A 22,225-nucleotide genomic window follows, 5' to 3' on the forward strand; every position below is an offset into this window, starting at 1 on the left:
TACATAAACTTACATACCGAGTGTTCTACATACCTTGTTTTTGTTACGGACTTTCGTCTCTATCTCTCTCACACTGCTTACACGGGTATTTTGTATGAACATACGGTTTGAATGTCTGGCAAGTCTTCCTTATATACGTCGATACCTGTAACATGTGGTTTCCTGCTGCCTATTGCTGTTTCTGAGTGACTGATTACTTGCATATCAGCTGTGCAGCTACTCCATTCACCAATTACGTGGCAACAGTGGGGTATAATTGACTTCTCCTCTTGGGCGTTGCCCATTTGCCCTACCTTCAGGGAGACGGCCTGTATTCCATTTTGTTATGTGTAATTACAACTGCTATGCATAGAGACAAGTATACTTTGGATTCATGTCCCTGTGGATTGTGTGTGACAGCTACATTATGTGGTTCAACATGTGGGTGTACCTGTCATCCCAACGTCTGTTAACGGACTATTGCAAACAAAACCTGTAACATTGCCATTTGTTCCATTATACAATGGCTGCAATTTTGCATGGCGCCTTTAATTGTGTCCCTCACAAGGTATGTTGATGGTTCTGCAGTTGTAATTGACTGACTGGATGTTTGTGTTGTTACTACAGTCTGTATTGCTATAGTTTCTAGTGTGGGGGATGTCGGTGGGTGTACTTAGCATATACAGGTTTGTGGGGCTCGCATTTCTACATATTCCATATATATGTGTGTGGGCTCTGTCCCTAATTAAAGAGCTATCAGTTAGTAGGCTTATGTTACGGGATACTACATTGGGCCGTTGTTAATTCGTGTCTATATAGTATGCAGGTGAGGTTGATACTTCCATACTTCCGGAATTGCAGCGATATGTAAAGGGATATGTCTACATGACAGCTATCCCGTGTATTTCTGTCCCAGATATTTGAAGTCATTGCAGTTGTGTTGGTAACAGAACCTCTTTGCCATGGGTTGCCACCTTTTCATATGGTCATTGTTGGAAACTTCCGGGACACACAGAGGTGTTTACAGGCCAACACATAGCCATGGTCAGTACACAGGATAGCACATACTTTTATCCTCAATACATACCTATTGTTGTGGGACTTTGGCTACTTATCATATTGCATGTAACATTCACGTTTCTTACATACAGGCATAACTATTTAATGCAACTATTACATTATATATGGGACATATTAATGTCCTACGATCTCGGACATTTGCCCTTTGTAATGTTTTATGTCAGGACACACCTGCCCAGGGAGGGAGCTGTCCCTCCTAATGTGGGACAGGTGCTGACCGTATGCCTATGGCTAGCTGTATCCACACCTACAGTAATGATCTACCTCCGAGTTGGCACTAGCAGACACTTGATGCGAACACACACACACATTACAGTCACACGGGGATGCACATGGCACCCTCAACACACACATACACAGACTATGGCACTCACAAACACAGTTGAACACAGTACCTACGTGGACTGCAACACCGGCAGCGGTAACTAATTATCCATTCATATCATCATACTATTACTCGCGGTTGTACTGTTCTTTTTCGGTCTTTCAGCCTCGTGGTTACGCATGTCGGTATGTTACACATTCCATAGTTGGCAGTATCCTAATTATTTGTACCTCCAAGGTGTTATGAATGTCATTGACCTATCTATATATATTTGCAGATATCGCTGAATCCGTATATATCAACATATATCACTCTATCGCCCTTTCTACCTGTATTATATATATGTATATATGTGTACATATATATATATATATATATATATATATATATATATATATATATATATATATATATATATATATATATATATATATATATATATATATATCTGATGGGGAAAGTGACAGGCAAGCTGCACCTTTCATTGTGTACTTGTTGGTGTATACTGTTTCCTGGACTCCACACGTTTGTGTCTGTACCTGTCACATTACACACCTGCCATAGGTTAGGGTTTCCAGCTGTCCCACTCTGCGAGGGACAGTCCCTCTTTGGGCAGTTGTGTCCTGCAAAATATTTGTAAACATGGCAAATGTCCTGTGATTTTAGAACATACATATTTCCTATAGTTTATGTAATAATCGCATTAAACAGTTAGTCTGTATCTGAACCAACAAACAGAATAAGTAAGTAAACATTACAAGAATGAGCTTTTATCTAGGCAAAACAGTGCAGTGCTGCTTTTCGTACTGGCCGGGTGTATGTGTCGGCCTGCAGACATCTGACGTATGTCTCACATTAGTCATTTGAAGAGGTGGCAACCCTACCATAGGTACATCTTGCCTAGCAATAGTGTTAGGTGATTCTATACATGATTGCGTATTCTACACCTGGCAGTGGTCGTTTTACCCTTCAGAGCAGGCACTATTAGTACAGGGGTAAATAATGCTAGTTTCACCTGTTCTGGATATCATTGACTGATATTCTGTGTGATATTCGGAGTAGCTTATCCCTGTTTTGCGCATATCCATATAGTCATATTTAAACGTTGCTTACCAGCAGTGGGCAATGCATATTCCTGGTAATGTGTGCTAAACATATGATCTGATGACCTGCATCTGACATGCATTACTCGTGCCTTCAGGATTACGTTACATCCCTTGCAGGACGTGGGACCGGGAACATGCACGACAGTCACTGCATTTAACATATGGCCATCTGGGATTTGTACACGTGTTATGTCATTTTGTACGTGGAGTATACTATGGCTGTTACTCCATACTGCACTCACATGGGTAATTCAGTTAGTTTACATATTGATGGGTCCAGTTAATGGTATGTCCATGTGATGTTTACTGGATGTGATCCAGCATTGGGTATGTATATCACAGTGAGCCACACACGATACTGTGTTACACCTTCAAACGACCGTGGGTGGAGCATGCCGGGGTGACAAATACCTGTCATGGGTACACCCCATGCCTTGACACAGCATCCATGATTATATTATGTGGAGCCCTTCATTAATGCAGCAGGGACTCTGTGCTGAGTGTGTGCAGAACAGTGCTTACACACTTGTGCTCCCACGATTGCCTCTGCTCCTCTACGCGACAGTTGGTTACTCGATGTTGTGGCAACAGCGGACACTGTTTGCCCCATTTGGTGTATGGCCTCTGACAATTGGCCGTGTACCTACCGATGTACCTGGGAACCTATACACACAGCACCACTGTATGCTGATAGGCGCATGTATTGTTCAGGTGTTGACATTCCGTGTTCCAATAGCTGTTGTGTGTACAATGTTTCAGGGTTGCCTATGTAGGATTCACACAGTGGGCCACCTATACATTACAATTTTCAGGTGGTCGTGCTTGTGTGCCATCCATTTTACTGTGTGTGCAGGTGGAGAGGAGTGTCAGTCTGTAGGGGCCTATACTGTCAGTGTATGTGCTATACGTTCCTTCTTTGCCAAGGCATAGGCATATTGGGCATGCCTCCGTCTGCCTACTGGGGCTGGCACAGTGTGTTCATGGTCTGAATCCCTCTGTGCCTGTGATTGCCTTGGCAATTGCGGTGGGCTATGAGGGCCTTCACCATTTTGTCCCTGCTGCAGCTGCTTCCGCAGGATCATATTATGTAGCATGGCACATACTATGACGATGTGGGCACACATGCCTGGAGAGTACTGCAAGGCTCCACCAGATGTGTCCAAGCACCAGAACCGTGATTTTAGCATCCCGAACACACGCTCTATCATGATTCTGGTTTGTGCGTGTGCCTCATTATGGCATTCTTGCATGTGTGTGTGCATTTCTGATGGGAGTCATCATCCACAGCTCCAGTGCATAGCCAGCATCCCCCACAAGGTGGCCACGTGGGATGTCCCCCCTGACAAATACCTGATACAGCTGTGAGGCATGCCAGATATGGGAGTCATGGTAGCTTCCAGGGCTGCCAGCACACACATCCATGATTATGCCCTGGGCATTGCACATGACCTGGCAGTTGATGGAGTGGAATCCCTTGCGGTTTATGTAGCACCTACCATGCTCACCAGGTGGTGACTTGATTTGTATGTGTGTGCAGTCTATTGTACCCAGTACCTCCGGGTAGTGTGCCACATGGTGGAAGTGACGCATATTGCTGGCCAACTCCTCCTGAGTTCAGGGGAAGTATATATGCTCATTGGAATGTGGTAACATGGCATCCAGGAACTGGTGTAGTACCCTGGATGCTGATGCCTGTGAGATCCCCATTATATCTCCAGTTAACCTTTGAAAGGTACCTGTGGCTAGTATTCACATGCTTACACATACCTTCGTGTCCACTGGGATGGGTTCCCCTCTGTTATTTCTGGTTCTCAGGCATGGCTGGCACAGCTCCACTATTTGCTGTAAGTTGTCCCTGCCCACCCTGTAACGCCCTACTATCTCTGGATCATGTAGCCCCTGGTAGGTTACCCTTGGTCTGAACACTCTTCTCCTCCTCCAGGGCCTGCGGTGGTTGTCAGCATCATCCTCCACAACACCGTCAGTCTCTAACACATGCTGATGAATCACAGCTATGGCAGCTCCCAGCATGTACATTTTAAAAGTTCCCTGTGTGTTTATACCTATGGTGCAGTGTTTGAGAATTCACAGGTGTGTGTAGGGTGCTTTTACACTTTATACTATTGTGCTGTGAACACCGATGATGTCATAGGGTGTGTATGTACGATTGTAGCTACAGGATATCTTATGTGTTTTACTACCGGAACTACTATTGTGGTGCCTTTGGTGTTGAATTACATTTGGCTGCTGTGGATTACCTCTTGACCTTCCCTTTACATTTCTGCACGTTGCACCTACCATTTTCTGGCGTGCATCCTGCAGCCTACTTTCATTTGTACTTTCCTGGACCTGGCGTATCTTGCATTATGTGTGCTACTGCCGGTCTGCTGTGTCAGGTCTCCTATCTTTGCAATCCAATACCTCCCCTCCTTTCTTTGCATTCCAATGCCTCCCCTATCCTGTTTTTCTGGTTTCTGCAAGCAGACTTGTCAGCTGCCGTCGATTGGCCATCGCGGGTTGATTGGTGTTGATTGCTCATTAGTACTCCAATTACCCTACTTCAGCATTTCCTTCTTTTCTTCCCCTGACCTTCCTGTTTGTGCTATTGTTCGCAACACATGCGTCTGATTACTGGGTTTTGGGCATGTTTTCATCCCCGTACACATGCGCTTTTGGGCACCATGTGTGCTCTCAGCTAAACGATTCTATACCTTCGTCCCCACCCCTGTCCTGCAGCTTTGCTTAGCAACGGACAGGCCAGATTTGCATTGCACCAATGTGCTTACTGCTACGGTGGCACACCCCTCTGCTGATATCATGTATCTCCCCTGAGCCACTCCTCGGTGTTATACCACTGCGCCGTATGGTACAACCTTCATCCGGCGGGACATTTGCAATTCAGTATTATCTGCCTCATTTGCATGGCATTGACTACTAATTCATAGTTACCACGCCGAACACTATCGCAGGCCCTTAGCAACCCTTGGTTGTGGTGTTCCATGCCTACCATTGTGTATTATGCTGTAAACCTGATTTCTATTATGTTGCGATTTTATTACATTTTTATATTATTTCTTTATGTTACAGCTTCCACACACGTGCCCTGCGGTTGTGCTGTGCATTACTGTGGACATGACATTAAATGTTATTTACGTGTTGTGCATCTTTTCTTATGCCATTGGCTGTGTATTTCGCCATTGGCATATGTTAATGTTGTGATACCTGGGTCTGGCCCTCTTCCATAGCTCCGATGTTCTGTTTGGGAAAATGTAAACCGTGTTTTTTGGTTTACATTTCCGTGGGCTTACGCTACGCCTTCACCACTTCATGAATCACTATATGCCTTCATTTGCATGGTGCGACACTGCGCATGGGGTGATTAGCATACCTAAGCCAGGGGCTGCGCAGTTCTGGCGTACGCCGGTAGTGCACATGGAATTGGATCGTACCTGAATTGCTTGACGGCCATATTTGGCATTATACCGCCTACGCTATGCCTGCGCCTGGCGCAAACTTCATGAATCCCAGGGATTGTTTTGTAGTACTGAATGCCAAATAGATGCTGGACTGATACAGAATATATTTCTAGAAATCTCTGACTGTGTTTCTCACACTGACACATTTATATGCATAGGTGTAGACAGCTCTGGTAACATTACAATTAATTCAGAGATGTCTCAAGATTTAATTAACTGTTCATCTCAATTTGTGACACCTCCACTTCCTCTTTCTTTGGAGTCTAACTTTTGTGATAAACTGCACAACTTAATTTCCTTTCCTAAGTCATCTGTATGAAATGCTAAACTTAGGCTGAAGAAACATGGACCTTGTCTAGAGTACCATCTAGAATAAAAACAGCAAAATACCACAACCTTCAGACAAAGCAGGAAGTTAACACTTTAAAAAAATACCATAAAATTTAAGCCAACTGCAAGAATGGCACATGGAATATTCTGTAATTGATTAAAACAGCACAAATGTAATAAGTATGCTTATAATACACTATAAAACTTAATACATTAAATTTACAAGTGCTAGCTTTCAGGCAATCATCAACTCCATTGCTTTATTAGATGTCAAGGGCAATCAATTACACAGGATTAAATAATCACTTTAAATAGTCCTGCGACATTCAAACACCGTTAACAGTGGATATGATATTACATGAACTATGTTTACCATAACTACATATATAATTGCTGTATAATAAAGAACAGACAAATGCTTTAGTTCAAACTTTATGATTCTTCTTCCTGTATTCTACAAAAGCTTTAAAATTTTAATTTCATTTAATTTGTTCAGACACATACCTTTCATAGATTCTACTTACAATAATTCATTTTGAAATCTTTTCCACCTGCATTTGGAAAGGAATACTTTTAGTACCTGGAATTTAACTAACAATATGATCTGCTTCTTATCGATGCTTAGGCAAAACATTATTCTGGCATCCTCTTCTTATATCAGCCACGTGCTAATTAATGTATAGTGCCTATTTAGTTGAATACAAAATATCCCCTTAAAATCTCTGACTGTGCTTAGAAAAAGGAAAGAATCAGGATCTGGGGAAATTATCTGGGGTCCGTAAAATTAGTAGGATCTGGGTTACGAAAGCAGTTCCATAAGCAGGTACATTGTTTACAATGCAAAAGCAACAATCCATTAAGCTAGATCAATAAATATCTACACTATTAATCTTCAGCTATGTAAATAAGGATGCTTTCTTTTATGTAACATATCTAAATATGCAGTGTTAGGTGCCTTACTTGTACTTTATGACCTGCCATGGGTCGCACAAATATTAATGTATGCAATATTTTAGTTTCCATTTGATTACAGAACTAATACACAACCAAGATACTCACAAGGTGTACTTGAAAACCAAGAAATAAAAACACACCGCCACAAATGACAATAAAATTATTAAACAAGCAAGCAATAATGCCTGACAGGGTGTGTGTTAATGTGTAAATAATGCCCGCCCAGGGGTGTTATGAGGCCCAACCCCACACACCCTGGAGAGCATTATTGCACTTAGAGAATGGGCTCTCTGTAAAATTGTTGTGTTTTACTATTTTTTTTAAAGTACTATATTATTTTTTTATATATTTTTGATGTAAAATAGTTCCTCCACCTAATGTTTCAGACTTGCTGCACTATATATGTTAATGGTGTTGGAGGAAGAATTTTACATCAAAAATATATAAAAGCATATGTTGAGGTAAGAGGTCGAGAGGTAGAACAAGAAATCTGGACAAAGCCTTAAATAATGGAGGAACAAAAGCCCAAAAATAGGGACAGATTTTAAATATTGCTTTTATAAACACAGAAAGTTGTTAGAATTAACATGTTTTTCATTAGCATGCATTTTCTGAAGGGAATGAAGTCTGAAATTCAAATGCGTGTCATTATTTTCTGACTTCAATTGTCAATGCTTTGCCAGTGATTTACCAGAAAACCAAAGTTTATGAGGAACATTCCAAAAATATGATGCAAAAATCTGGACATTATGCAAAAATCTGGTAATTGTACAAGCATCTGTACAGTTGAGAGGTATGCAGACCTCTTAACTGTTTTTGCTGCTGCCAGAGAGTGCTTTCACTCTTCACTCTCTCTCACTGTCCTCTCCCTCTCACTCTTCTCTCTCTCTCTCTCTCTCTCTCTCACACACACACACACACACACACACACACACACACACACACACACACACACACACACACACACACACATTCTCTTTTGCTTTCATACACACATACACTCTCACTCACTGATATTCACACACTTTGTTATTTTAAGTTTCTTTTCTTTTTTACTTTATACTCACTAAACAGCACGCTCTGCTTAGAGATTGTAAAATAATGGCTCAACTGATCTCACTGTTCACTTTCTCTCACTCTCATACACACATACACAGTCTCTTTTGCTTCCACACACACACACACACACACACACACACACACACACACACACACACACACATAAACACACATAACACACACACACACACACATATACACACAGTCTCTTCTGCTTTCATGCATGCATTCAGTCAAACATGCAGACAGAAACATAAACACACTCGTGTACATACATACACAGACTCTAGACATGGATTTTAATATGATATTCGTGTACCAGCAAGCCTTGTGGAAAAAGCAAGGGACTTTGCTCACAAACACTAGATAAATGTTTTTTGAAGGACAGCACAAATCATCATTGGACCAAGTGAAGATGGCAGATGGATAACTAGATATTATGAAATATTCCTTGGTAAAACCATTTGCAAACCATAACCGCCCCAGCATCACAAGATCATAAAGGAATATGGTCGAGGAGGTAAAACAGCTAAATATGAGTGTATCTTGTCAATGTTGGTCTGGACATATTTGACAGGTTTATAGTTAAATACTAGGCTAGCTACCATTGCAGGACATTTTAAACCTAGTCAGTTTTCCGATTTGTGCTCAAATTAATCTATCCCATTTAGTTAGAGATTGACCATACCCATCCCATGGTTGATAATCATATATTACCTCTAATAAGAATAACTGGGATTATACACTAGTTAATTTGAGGGGAACTATGCATGGGATAAAGCACCTAGGGCTTCTGTCCATTAGTAGTATAGGGGGCAGTCCTGGGGTACATTTTCTTTTCCTCATCCATAGATCCAAGTTGCAATTGAATATGGAGAAGTATGAACGTTGTTTTATGTAAATGGGGCATCTGTTTCAGACTAGGATATACCTGTCCCTTCAAACTCTTCTGCTGATGTTGCAGTAGTGCTTTAAATCCTTAGACTGAGTATTTCTGATGCCATTGAACTTATTGATGTGCAGTAAATCCATCCATATTGGGTTGGAGGATGATTTGTATACCAGACACATGTCACCTCTTAGCAGTTTGTAGGATACCAAGTGTAGTGACATTGCTTTGAGTCTGTCCATGTAGGACACATTGCTTAGGCCTTGTATCCTTTTAGTAAGATATCTCTGTGGGCATTCCAGTTGCTGCATGTGTCTGGACAGATACATGCCAAACAAAGCCATTATATTCAATGATTGGCCTAATGAGGGCTGGGTAAAGGGGGATGATGATATCTCTAGATCTAACCAAAATCCCTTTATTTATAAGTTGTGCAATATAGAAGGACTTTCTTGCAACAGTAGACACATGTTCAGAATTTAGGTCAATATCCACATAAGTTCTCAAATCTCAAGCAACTGGGTCAACTCATAAGGGTGTATTGTCATCTGCAAACCTAGTCAGCCAGATCCCTTTGGTATTGGCTTTTACTTCAGAAAAGTAGGTGCCAAACAGGAGAGGTCCCAGCATAGAACATTGGGACTCCACTGGTGACTGGTCTCTTCATGGAGGTAACTTCCACTATTTTGATTTCCTACAAACTGTGATCAAAATGGCAATCCAGCAGGTGACACAGGGGTTTATTTCCCAATTTTATTTAGCTTTTCTGCTATGCCTGAATGGGGAATGATGTCAAATACTTTAGCCAAGATGAAGTATATGGTATGTACCATTTTCGTCTTCATCCTTTGCTTTGCTGACTTTTTCAAAAAATCCACCAGGTTGATTAAGCATGACCTTCATCTGATTAATTCAAATTGAGATGAGTCAAGTGTTTGGAAGCTCCTATGTCCTGAATGATTAGTTCCGTGATAAGTCTTTCCATAGTTTTGCATATGAGGCTGGTCAGACTTTTGGTTCTGTAATTTCTTGGGTCTGTAGAAGGCCCTGCCTTCTGTATGGGAATGACTGTAGCTTTTCTCCATTCACTTGGTACAAAACCTGTATGGAGGCTGAGAATGAACAGTGTTGTTAGGGGTGTGGTTTAAATTGTGCTTCATTCTATGTAAGATGCATCCAGGAATATTGTCAGGACCCCTCAATGCAGTATTTATTTTTACCTTTTGATAGCACTTTTAGGACTTGTTCTTGTGTGATAGCTGATGGACAGCCAGTTTCAGGTATATCTTGAGGAAAGACAGATGGGAGACATGGGTAAAGTCATAGCTAAGTTTATCAGCCAGTAGGTTTGCCATATCTTCAGCCTCCATGTAGACAACATTGTTCACAATCAGCTCAGTGCATTGCTGCATTGTGCTTTTGAGATTATGAACATAAATAAAAATGCATTGCAATTGTCTTTGGCTTGAGTAGTTATTTCAGCCTCAAATTTTAATTTGGTGGGTTTTATCAAACTCATGAATTGTTTGCTTATTTCAGTCACAAACGGCTCTAGCATTTTGCAATTTATTCTTCTTACCTTTGGTTGAAATTATTTTCCTTTTATTATAAAGCTTGCTGACATTATTGTTCCACCATGTGGGTTTGTTTCTGGGGTTTGCACTGCACTAGTTCCTATGGGGGTACAGTTGCAACTCTGCAGATGTTTACATGCTAGGATAGTGTGGTGGTGTATGTTTCTGTGTATTCAGTGAAGTTAACTGGGTTTGGTAGGGATTTAAAGCTTGTCAAAGTATCATCAAACGTGGATAGTTTGTCTTAGAGAAATTTCTAAAGGTATATTGGGTGGAAGGGTCTTTGGTTTCAATTTTATTTTGAAGGAGACTGCTTTACGGTCAGATTTAACAAATGATGAAGATACACAAGGTAAGGTGCAAGATACTCCTATATTTTTAAGGACAAGATACAATCTGTTATTCCCCCTAATGGGTACTTTGGCTAATTGTGCCACGACATTTGGATTGACAAAGGCTAGGAATCTCTGTGCTTGTGCAATAGTGGTGGTGTAGTTTTTACAGTCTGTAGTTGGATAGTTTAGGTCACCTGAGAAAATGGTATTGGGTTTAATACTGAGTGATCCTACTTCCTGTAGATAGGCATTGTGAATTTCTTGTGTCATACAGGGAGTTCAATGCCTAGTTAATATTTGGTATGGGGCCTTTCCGATACTAATCTGGACATTAAGAAGGTCTAGTGCATCATGCTGTTTTACCAGCCATGATATTAGTCTCTTCTGGATGTAGATTGAGATGCCTCCACCTTTTTTCCCCTCCGGTGCAGTAGCTGGTCTAAAAGTGTGGAAGGCATTATAACCATGCACAGCCGGAGTGCTCACCACTATTTTAAACCATGTCTCAATCACTACACAGACATCAATGTTATCCAAGGTGAGAAGGGCTTTTAGGGAGTGGGGTTTCTTGTTTAGGCTCTTAGTATGGATTAGTAACAGCTCCATATATTCCTTTGCTTGTTTCATTATGTTGATAGGTTTAAAAGGTGGGCATTGCCTAAAAAGGGACTATGGGGTAGAAAACCTTTGGGGACAGGTGCAGGCCATCCCCAGTGAAGCAGCATGATCTGTCAGTTATATCCTACCATGCTAACATGACAAGAAAAACTAAACCGGTTATTGAAATCAATTATTTTTGCTCATATCATAGCATCATCTTTGGAGAAGGTAGAATGCTGCTCAGTGCTAGTCTCATAACTGCCTTGGACATATAGTTTGAGAGCTCCATCATGTCTCTCTTCATATAGTCCAGGGAGGTACAACTCAAGTAATTGACACCAGCATGAACTATGAAAGAGTCATACTAGTACTTGTTGTTCAAGAACTTTTGTGCATATGTGATCTGATGGATCCTGGCACCAGACAAGCAAATGAGTGTCAATCTTTTTTTACTCAGCCTGTTAAGAAGCACATCTGTATATCTTGCAATGGAGTCACCTACAACAAGAATGTTTGGTTAGATCAATATCTGCCTTACAGGCTCAGCATCTGTGACACTGGGGCTCCTTGAGCTATGTGAGGAAGGAGACTTAACTTGCTGAGTGTGCTATGTGCCTGTGTTGTGTTTTGGAGATATTTGAGGTTTAGGTACATTAATCTGTAGAACCTCAGCATATGACAGATTATGTGTATTGTGATGGCCTTGGAGAGGTGTGATGTGTGGTGTACTGCTGATAGTTTTTATTATGTATAACATTTTTGCCTCCAAAGATATTCCATATGTACATCTCTCACACACTGTGTTATGCTGTTTGAGTAATAAATTATTGCACTGTCTTAAGATGCTCATCTCAATCAGGCTGGCTAGAAATGTTATGAGGAAGTATGGGGCCATGATACTGAAAGAAATTACGCTGGGGGCAGGAGTAACTATAAATGCTTCGTGTTCATTTTTAGAATAATGTTTGGGTGGACTAGCTACTGAGTATTTAAAGTTTAATATAAAACAACTAGACAGAAAACCTTCTGCCAGCAGCAAGAACCAATAAACTAATTATAGCAAAAAAAACACTAATTTGATATTAAAATCAGTGCAAGCAGTATCAGTACACTCAATATAAAACTATTTTATCAAAGTTCTTTTAGCCTAGTAAGTAGTTTAAGGCTTTGCAAAATGATACTTATGTGCTTACTGTTAACAGCCAATAAACAGGGAGAGGAACCTATGTTGTCAAATTATCGTAAGGGGCAGGCAACAACAGATAGACTGGGTTTAAGAATACAACTACAACAGAGTGGTTGGCAGGGAAAGGCAATTAAACCCTTAGCTCTGAGCTGACTCTCCTGGAACTGCCTTAATGTAAAGACAAGTCATGGTTTAATACCAACAGTTAAACCACTTAAACAGCAAAATGCAGTACAATTATGTACTAGAATTACTAATATAGAATTAAAGACCTTAGCTAAAGCAGGTGCACACTTAAAATATATTTAAAAAAAATGAAAACATGTATCTTTCTTCTTCTATGTAATGGAACTGTTACAATGCAACAGCAATTTAAAAGAGCATAGCAAACAGCAGCTTTGGAATTCTCAGACCCTTAACTCTGAAATGACTGGACAGGAATTGCCTTAATGCAAAGTCTAAAAAAATGAAGACACTTATCTTTCTTTCTCCATGCATGATACAATTTTTGAAAATGTTATTAGTATGTCTTTATATGAGAAGTACTGGTAACTATAGTAATAAAGATATTCTCAACACACAGTTCCGGTTCAGTTCCAAGATGGCATGCCATCCAGCTGGCCTTTATACAGTGTGTGATGTATTTCTGCTTAAATATGGCAGTAACTTTAACTGCCTGCACAGTAGCATTCATGGCCATTTGCCACAGACATGTACATATTCTGGTCTGTCATCATTTTGCCATAAGCATGAATCAATATGAGTCAGGCTTTGTAATATTTTAAAATAAGTCTATCCATATCAGTTTAATTTACAATTTTAGTGATGCTGTAAATGTTGATCACAGTCAAAACATTGAAATAATATTGTAGAACTTTCAGGTCAGTTTTGATTTCTAGGATCATGTGCATGTACTATAAAGTGTTCTCCAGTTTTTGGTTTGACTAATATAACATCTTCATTTTCTCTTTCAAGCTTTCAGTACAGAACATGGAAAACTTCTCTGTTTTCATACTTAAAGAATTTGAAAGTATTGGTGATTACAAATATTTGCATTTTGTATGCTCTTTGATATTTTATCTCTTAATAGTTTTTGTCAATGTTTTTCTTGTTTGTGTTATCATTCATGAGGACAGCCTCCATGAAACCATGTACATTTTTATGTGTAATTTATTTCTCAATGGACTATATGGCAGTACTGCATTTTTTCCAAAATATATGGCAGATATTCTGTCAGAATACAGAATAATTTCTTACACCGGCTGTTTTATTCAGATGTTGTTGATATATACATTTGGCTATAATGAAATTACTTTCTTAGTACTGATGGCATATGACCGCTATGTATCTATATATAATCCTTTAAGGTACAGCATTATTATGACAGTTGATAAAGCCTTCAGACTCATTCTTGCCTCATGGTTATATAAATTTTGTCTTGTATTATTGTATATTTATCCAATAACAAGGATATGTGGGTCAACTATACAAGATATTTGCTGTGCAACAATATCTGTTTTGAAACTGTCTTGCAATGATGCTTCTTTTAATATTGTTTTGGAATCATGTGTAACATCAATCAAGCTATTATTTTTATTAATCACAATTGCCTATTCCTATATACAGATTTTTAAAGTATGTCAAAAGGTTTCAGAAGGCATTAAGGCCAAATATTTACATACTTGTGTTACACATTTTCTGTCTTTACTCCTCCACATTTTTAGTGGCCTGTTTCAGTTTTTCAAGTATAGACTTGATATAACAGCAACATCACCATTTATGCAGATATTCTTAGTTGTAGAATGTTTTATCTGCCCTCCTCTTCTGAATCCCATTATTTATAGAATTAGAACACAAAATATAAAAGAAAAAATAATAAAATTTGCAAAGAAATGAATAATTTCTAAAATCAAGTATAAGCTATTACCTGATGGTAAACATGGACAGTGAAACACTGGGAATAGAACACAAAATATAAAAGAAAAAAAATAATAAAGCCTGCAAAGAAATTAATGATTTCTAAAATCAAGTATAAGGGATCATCCGATGACAAACGTGGACAGTGAAACACATCTACAGTTCAGATCATCTTATTTAAGTTAGAAATTACACAACACTTTATTCAAACAGTGCTTCTGCCACCAGGCTACAGAATGAGTGCTACCTAGCTTTGCTTCAGTGTTTAATTCATCAAAAGTAAGTAATCAAATGCTGCTGTCTTAAAAGCTTGTACATGTCCATGTTCAGCTAAGGGCTACTGTGTAACTTTGCTGTATAATTTTCTCTGACTCATTGTGACCTCAGACTGAGAACTGCTGGAGTGAGGAGAGCTGAAGAGCAGATAGGGTAGGAAGGTGTGGGAGGAAGGCTTACTCCTGCAAAAACTTGTCTATGGTAATTGATTGCTCCTATTATCAAAGCAGAGCTCATGTAGGTGCTGTTTACCAATTATTCATCAAAATATGGCTTGTTAACATAACTCTTGATTTCAAGGAACTCTTACAAGAGAGCTTCACTGTTAAAGATATAAGTGAGTAAGCCAATGTGTTATATTTATTCCTAGTGCTATGTTCTAACTAAAACAAGGATATTTCATCAAACAGTATTTCTTTGAATAATATTTTATGCCTTAGTGTTCTAATTTAACTCCAATTATTCATTCAGCATGTTAATTATATACTTGTGAGCATATTAAGCATGTTTTCATTGACAAATATTGTGTTTAGCTTTTTACGTCTTGTAATGTTCAAATGTGAATCTTGCAAAAGTGTATGAATCTACGAATGTAGGATAGAAAAGTTAATATTTAGATCTAAATTTACATTGTGGCATTTTGTAATGCCAGCGCATGTGTAGTAGTATTTCAATGTTCTGAACTTTAGGCATTGTGAAGTTTCACTGATTAGATAGTTTGGCATTTTGGTCTCAACATTCTGTTGTTCACTGATTTGGTATGCGATGATATGAAGGGGATCCAAGAGATAATATTAATAATATAATAAATTATTATTACACTAACAGCATAATCAGTATAAATAATTTAATAAATAAATAGAACAACATTTTTTTCACAATGAAAGAGAGACTATCTATAATCAAAATGACTATTTTACCAAAAATCTTATATGTTATTCAATCATTATCTTGACCTCAGTGTAAAACATGTATTAAAGAATTTAATACGTTCATTTTAAAATTTCTTTGGTTCCCCAACAAATGAAGAATTGTCTTAAATCATTATATAAGGCACTGGACAGCAGGCTAGATTGGACTACCAGATCTAGAATTATATTCTTTATCATCAATTATAAAAACAATATCTCCTTGTAGAAATATTTGCACAGCCAGGTGGAAGGAGTTTCTAGGATGCCTTTTCACAAATTTTAAATATAACATAAACTCTAATCATAATCTTATACTACACAATAGTTTATATTGGTTGCTAAAAGATTATTTTTCAGAAAGGAATCACCAGACAAGTGACTTTTATTTTATTTTTACTATATTAAATACTTTTAGAAACTTAATTTATAGAAATCCAACATATAAGGCATGGATTTTTCTTCTTTTCCCTATAGCATACACTCAAAATAATATTTTCACTTTAAAGTTAGACACGATGATTATATTTAAAGAAAAAATCTAATATATTGGTTTTAATTAATGAATAATGAAAACTGCATTGTGTTGATTATAGCATAAATAAATATGATTTAAGCAAAGATATGTTGTTGGATGCACAATCTTGAAGATAATATGTAGAAAGTTAAATTAAGTTAATGCAACCAAGGGTAAGAGATCTTACCCCAAAATTAATTGACTATTTAATACTATTAATACGACAAAACACAATAGGAGAGAGTCTCTTATCCAAATTATATAGAGTGGTGAGAAAAAAAACAAAAAGTTGCAATGACAATTATTGGAACTATTTTACTCACTTTAATAACTGACCTCCAGATGAAGAGGATAAAAAAATCATTTTTAACATCTTCCAAACAGGCAACTTCTTCTCTTAGATGAAAACTTTTTACTTGACATTTGTGCATAGATCTTTCTTCACACTTCATAAAATTGAAGAAGCAAGTTTGTTTGAGATTTAAACAGAAGCTTAAAGCAGATTGGCAACACATGTTCTTTCATTGTGTTGTACTTAAATCTTACGGAAATAGCATTAGTCTTTTTACAGGCTTTATTTGGGGACAATGTTTTATCTAAGTCATTAATTCTTTTTAATACTCATATTCCTGTTTGTGGTAAAAGAATTAAATACCCTATTTTATGGTCCATTGTATCAACTTTGAGGAAAGTTATAACCAAGAAATGGAAGAATGAAGCTACACCCTCTATCAAAGAATTCACAAATATTGCAACCAAAGTATGTTAACTGGAAATTATCACCATTAAATCAAGATCTACTAGAATAACCTCATACTATAATGCATGGACAAATTTCAAGGAACTGCTGAATAAACAAAACTAGCTATACTCATATCACTTGTAATGTATAGCAATTTTTTGAGAATCTTCATTGTTAGTAGACACTCTTGCAAATAGTTGCTCTTGTTTGTTCTTGTTCATATTGTTCTTTTTTATGCTCACAAATTTCTAAATGCAATTATTGTCGTCATCATTTTGTTTAGTTAAAATCTAATAAAAACATTTTCAAAAAAGAAGAACATTCCAGCAAAAGCACTTTACAAGTTGCAATTAGTAAATTAACATTTATTATTCTTCAATAAATGCTGATTGCCAGCAAAAAAAAAAAAAACAGTTTTGTGTGCTTGCTCTAATCTAATATGGGATACAATGGGTGTTCTGAAATTTTAGTGAGTTTTTTTTTAAGGGCTTTCATTAAAGCAAAAAAGTCTTGAAAAACTGACACATAGCTTCAAATAGAGATGAAAAAAAACAGCTATATAAAAGATAGCTGCATAGCATCAGTTTTGTAGTATGGGAAGCTGAAATATAAATGTGTGTTAATGCAGGTGCATGTAAGTATATGTGGGTGTCTGTGGGTGTCAGTGATTTATATGGTGCAAGGATATTCTATTTTTCATTCAGCTGTGTTTGAGATCGATTTGTTACTGCCAGTACATCTATCATGGCTTTAAATAGCAAAAGCCCCTGATTAGTGTTCAAATATCTCAAATGATTTCATTTCTAGGTATTATGGCTTTGTCTCTGCTTAACTGTGATACATGGTAAATTAATTAAATTGTTACACCATTTGGGGGCATTGTGTATCAATCATAATCCATAATGAATCATAATGTCTAACTGAACCCAAGAAAAACCCAAATAAACAGCTTTTTTTCATTTATTTATAGAAGCAACATACAACGAGGTCAAGCCAGTCATCATTTGCTGTACAGTATATCACACAGGCAAGAAACCTGTACTAATAGTTTTTTACATTTTCAGAGTATGCACCCTATGTTTATTAAAATAAATTTGGTATGAGGGCAAATTATTCATTTGAGTATTCTTATTTCTGATAATGAAGTTTTCACTAGTGAAAAAGATAAATTGATATCTATGTTTGTGCAAAGGGGGTACCCACTTTCAAAATTATTATACATCAAAGATGTAATCATAAAAACTAGGTTGAAGAAGTTTTATCCTATCCTAATTAGTGGATTTACCCCTAAGGAACAGCAACAAAGTTCAGACTCTATGTCTTGGGTTAGTGCATTTTCCGTTCCCATCTGTGTTGACTCACAAGATGTTAAAAAAGTGTTGGTCAACAATTGGAAGGTAATTTTAGGGAAAAGTGATCTGGTCAGAGGTTTAGGAGATCATCTTTCATTTATTTATAAAAAACTTATTAATATTAAGTCTATGTTAGAATTTGGTGAACCGTCTAATTTTACAGAAATTAGTGGTCCAATGGGAACATATCCATGTCACAATTTTAAACAATGTAGATTTATTAATTCTTCACAAAGTATTCATTTTGGACTTTTAAATAAAACTATATACAGTAAAGTGAGATTCAGTTATAAAAGTACTGGAATCATTTATTTAGCTTCCTGTACAAATTGCGAAAGTTTTTATGTAGGGAAAACTACTAGAGCCCTGTAAAAAAAGGATTTACAAACATCGATTGGTTATTAAGAAAAGGGATTCTATTAATGCTTTATCAAAACATGCTGATGATTGTATTGAATTTAAGAAGTTTATTTTTTTGTTTTGGATTTGATAGATCAAGGACCTTATATAGCTGATTTTAACTCTGCCTTGGAGATTAAAGAGTTAACTTGCAAGTGTTTTTGACTGCAGAGTGTGCCACCGGATTAAATGGAACAATAAATATTAAATGTTTGTTGAAAAACAGACACTGTTATTGAATTTATACAACACAACACACATTTTCATATTTTTATACTTATATTTGTGAATTTTATGTGCTTTATAGATGTTTTAAACTTGTGATTTTCTTTAATCCTTTACTTGATAGTAACTACTTATTGGACAGACAATTAATAGATTTTAGTATAAAAGGTTTCAACATAGTTCTCTGTCACCTGTTCTGATGCAGCTCATGTTAATAAACAAATGAAAGTGCTCAACATACATCAGCTATAGTGTTTTTTTGAGTCCTTCCAGCACTTTTTTATTTTATTCAGTTTAATATTAGTGGCTTGGTTTGGTGGTGTTTATTTTTTAGTTGCTCTTGTTTATTCATGTTCATATTGTTCTTTTTTATGCTCACAAGTTTCTAAATAAAATTATTGTCATCATTACTTTGTTTAGTTAAAATCTAATAAAAACTTTTTTTCAAAAAAAGAACATTCCAGTAAAAGCACTTTACAAGTTACAATTAGTAAATCATCATTCATCAATAAATGCTGATTGCCAGCAAAAAAAAGAAAGAAAAGTAAATAATAGTTGTGTGTGTTTGCTCTAAGCTAATATGAGACAGGATAGGTGTTCTGAAATTTTACCTAGTTTTTGTTTTTTGTGGGCTTTCATTAAAGAAAAAAAAATCTTGAAAAATTGTCACATAACTTCAAATAGAGATGAGAAAAAAAACAGCTGTACAAAAGACAGTGGCATAGCATCAGTTTTCTAGTATGGGAAGCTATATGTTAATCCGGGTGTATGTGTGCGTGTTTGTGTGTGTGTGTGTGTGTGTGTGTGTGTGTGTGTGTGTGTGTATGTGTGCGTGTTTGTGTGTGTGTGTCACTGATTTATATGGTGTAAAGATTTTGTATTTTTCATTTAGCTGTATTTGAGATCAATTTGTTACTGCCAGTACAGCTATCATGGCTTTAAATAACAAAAGCCCCTGATTAGTGTTGAAATACCTCAGATGATTTCATTTCTAGGTATTATGGCTTTGTCTCTGCTTAACTGTGAACCATGATGAATGAGTTAAATTGTTACACCATTTTGGGGCATTGTGTATCAATCATAATCCATAATGAATCATAATATCTAACTGAACTCAAGAAAAACCCAAATAAACAGCTTATTTTTTTCATTTATTTATAGAAGCAACATACAACTAGGTCAAGCCAGTCATCATTTGCTGTACAATATCTCAACACAGGCAAGCCAGCTGCTGATTTCCTATACTTCAATTAATATTCATCTTGCACTCAAATTATATCAGTAGGTAAAAGATAAAACATGCTAGCAAGCAATGACTACATTTTTAACTTGAAAAAGCACTGCTGACACTACTGCATTATAAAACATTCAGTGGTATCAAAATGCTTATCTATAAGTTCAGAGATGAAGCTAGGCAGAATTATAGGGAGGTATTCGTAGTCCATTCCAGCAGCATAGCTAGGGCGGGGTGAGAGGGGCAACAATTCCACAAGCAATCCCTACAGCAGTTTGACCAAGTATGGACTAGCACCAGAATTAAACATTTCCCCCAACAATCTCTTCAGTAGTTTGTCCATGTCTGCACAAGCACTTCAGTCATAGCAAAATAAAACATTTCCCCCAGCTATCCGTTCAGTAGTTTCACCAAGTATGGACTAGCACCCAAATGAAGCTTACCCCCAAGCAATCATTTCAGCTGTTTCAGCAAGTATGCAAGCACCAAAATAAAGCATTTTAGTTTGAACAAGTATGCACAAGCACCAAAATGAAACATTTCTCCCAATGACCCCTTCAGTAGCACTTCATTGACAGCAGAATGAAACATTTCCCCCAATGACCCCTTCAGTAGCACTTCATTGACAGCAGAATGAAACATTTCCCCCAATGACTCCTTCAGTAATTTGTCCATGTCGGCACAAGCACTTCACTGGCACCAAAATTAATCTTTCGCCCATAGAACCCTTCAGTAGATTGTCCATATATGCAGGAGCATTAAAGTACAATAAAACAGTTCTTTTAAGTAAAGTTAATAATTGTACCTCCTTTTAAAATGTATGTCAGTGCACATTCCTTTTCCCTTCTTCCTCTCAGCTCTGTATTCTTATGGTAAATTTCTGCTTACTAGTGTAACTTCTGTGCCATTTACATGTTTAGTATGCAGATGAGGTCCATTTAGATTTATTTATGTGAATCTTACCTATATGCAAACTTGTAGTACCCCTTAGCTGTTTATTAGCTGCCCCTCTATCATTTATTCCTTAAGCATGTTAGGCTTTTGCCATTGGGAGGCGTGTTTAACAAAATACCTCTGCATTTTCCTAGTCATCCTGAAAGACGTGATTTGCATAACCACGCAGAGCTTCTCTTCATGGGTTACCGCTGTGAAAATATGAAAGACTGAATTATGAATATTGTGCTATAATCCTGCCTGGCTTTATCTCTGAATTCATGTGTAGCATTTGGCTATAAGTGACTGTTTTGTAATACATTAGTGTCATCAGTGCTTTTTCAACATAAAAATGTATTTCAAGATAACAATTTAGCTGTGGCTTACCAGCATTTTTTACCTTTTACTTGCTAATATAATTTAAATGCAAGGTGATGATAAACCAAAGCATAGATGCAGAACTGTAAATCAGCAGCTGGCTGGCCTGTGTGAGACATTGCTACACAAAAGATAACTGGATTGCTCTGGTTCTGTGTTGCTTCTGTAAATAAATGAAAAAAGGTAAGTTGCTTATTTGGATTTTTCTTGGGTTCAACAATGTAATGTGGTTCATTATGGTTGATACTCATGATACCCCCAAAAGGTGTGACACTTTAATTCGTGCATACAAATCCATAATACCTAGAAATTAAATAATCTGACTTGTTTAAATGAGTATTTCAACACTAATCATGGGCTTTTGTTATTTAAAGCCATGATGGACATAATGGCAGTAAAAGGGGGATCTCAAACACAGGCAAATTGAAAATACAATGCCTTTATAACATAT

At 37.2% G+C, this 22,225-nt stretch overlaps 1 protein-coding gene across 1 annotated transcript in view; it reads left to right on the plus strand.

Annotated features, from left to right (window-relative positions):
• The window catches only part of LOC122802251 (olfactory receptor 1086-like), a 121,166-nt gene that overhangs the window by 44,565 nt on the left and 54,376 nt on the right, over positions 1-22,225 (plus strand). The window contains exon 2 of the mRNA XM_044071905.1: positions 13,869-14,462. Within this exon, the coding sequence (XP_043927840.1) occupies positions 13,869-14,462 (594 nt within the window). The remainder of the gene's footprint in view (positions 1-13,868; positions 14,463-22,225) is intronic.

The sequence above is a fragment of the Protopterus annectens genome, chromosome 5.part0 (genome assembly GCF_019279795.1).
Source record: "Protopterus annectens isolate FY-2018-M chromosome 5.part0, PAN1.0, whole genome shotgun sequence".
Taxonomy (NCBI): Eukaryota; Metazoa; Chordata; order Ceratodontiformes; family Protopteridae; genus Protopterus; species Protopterus annectens.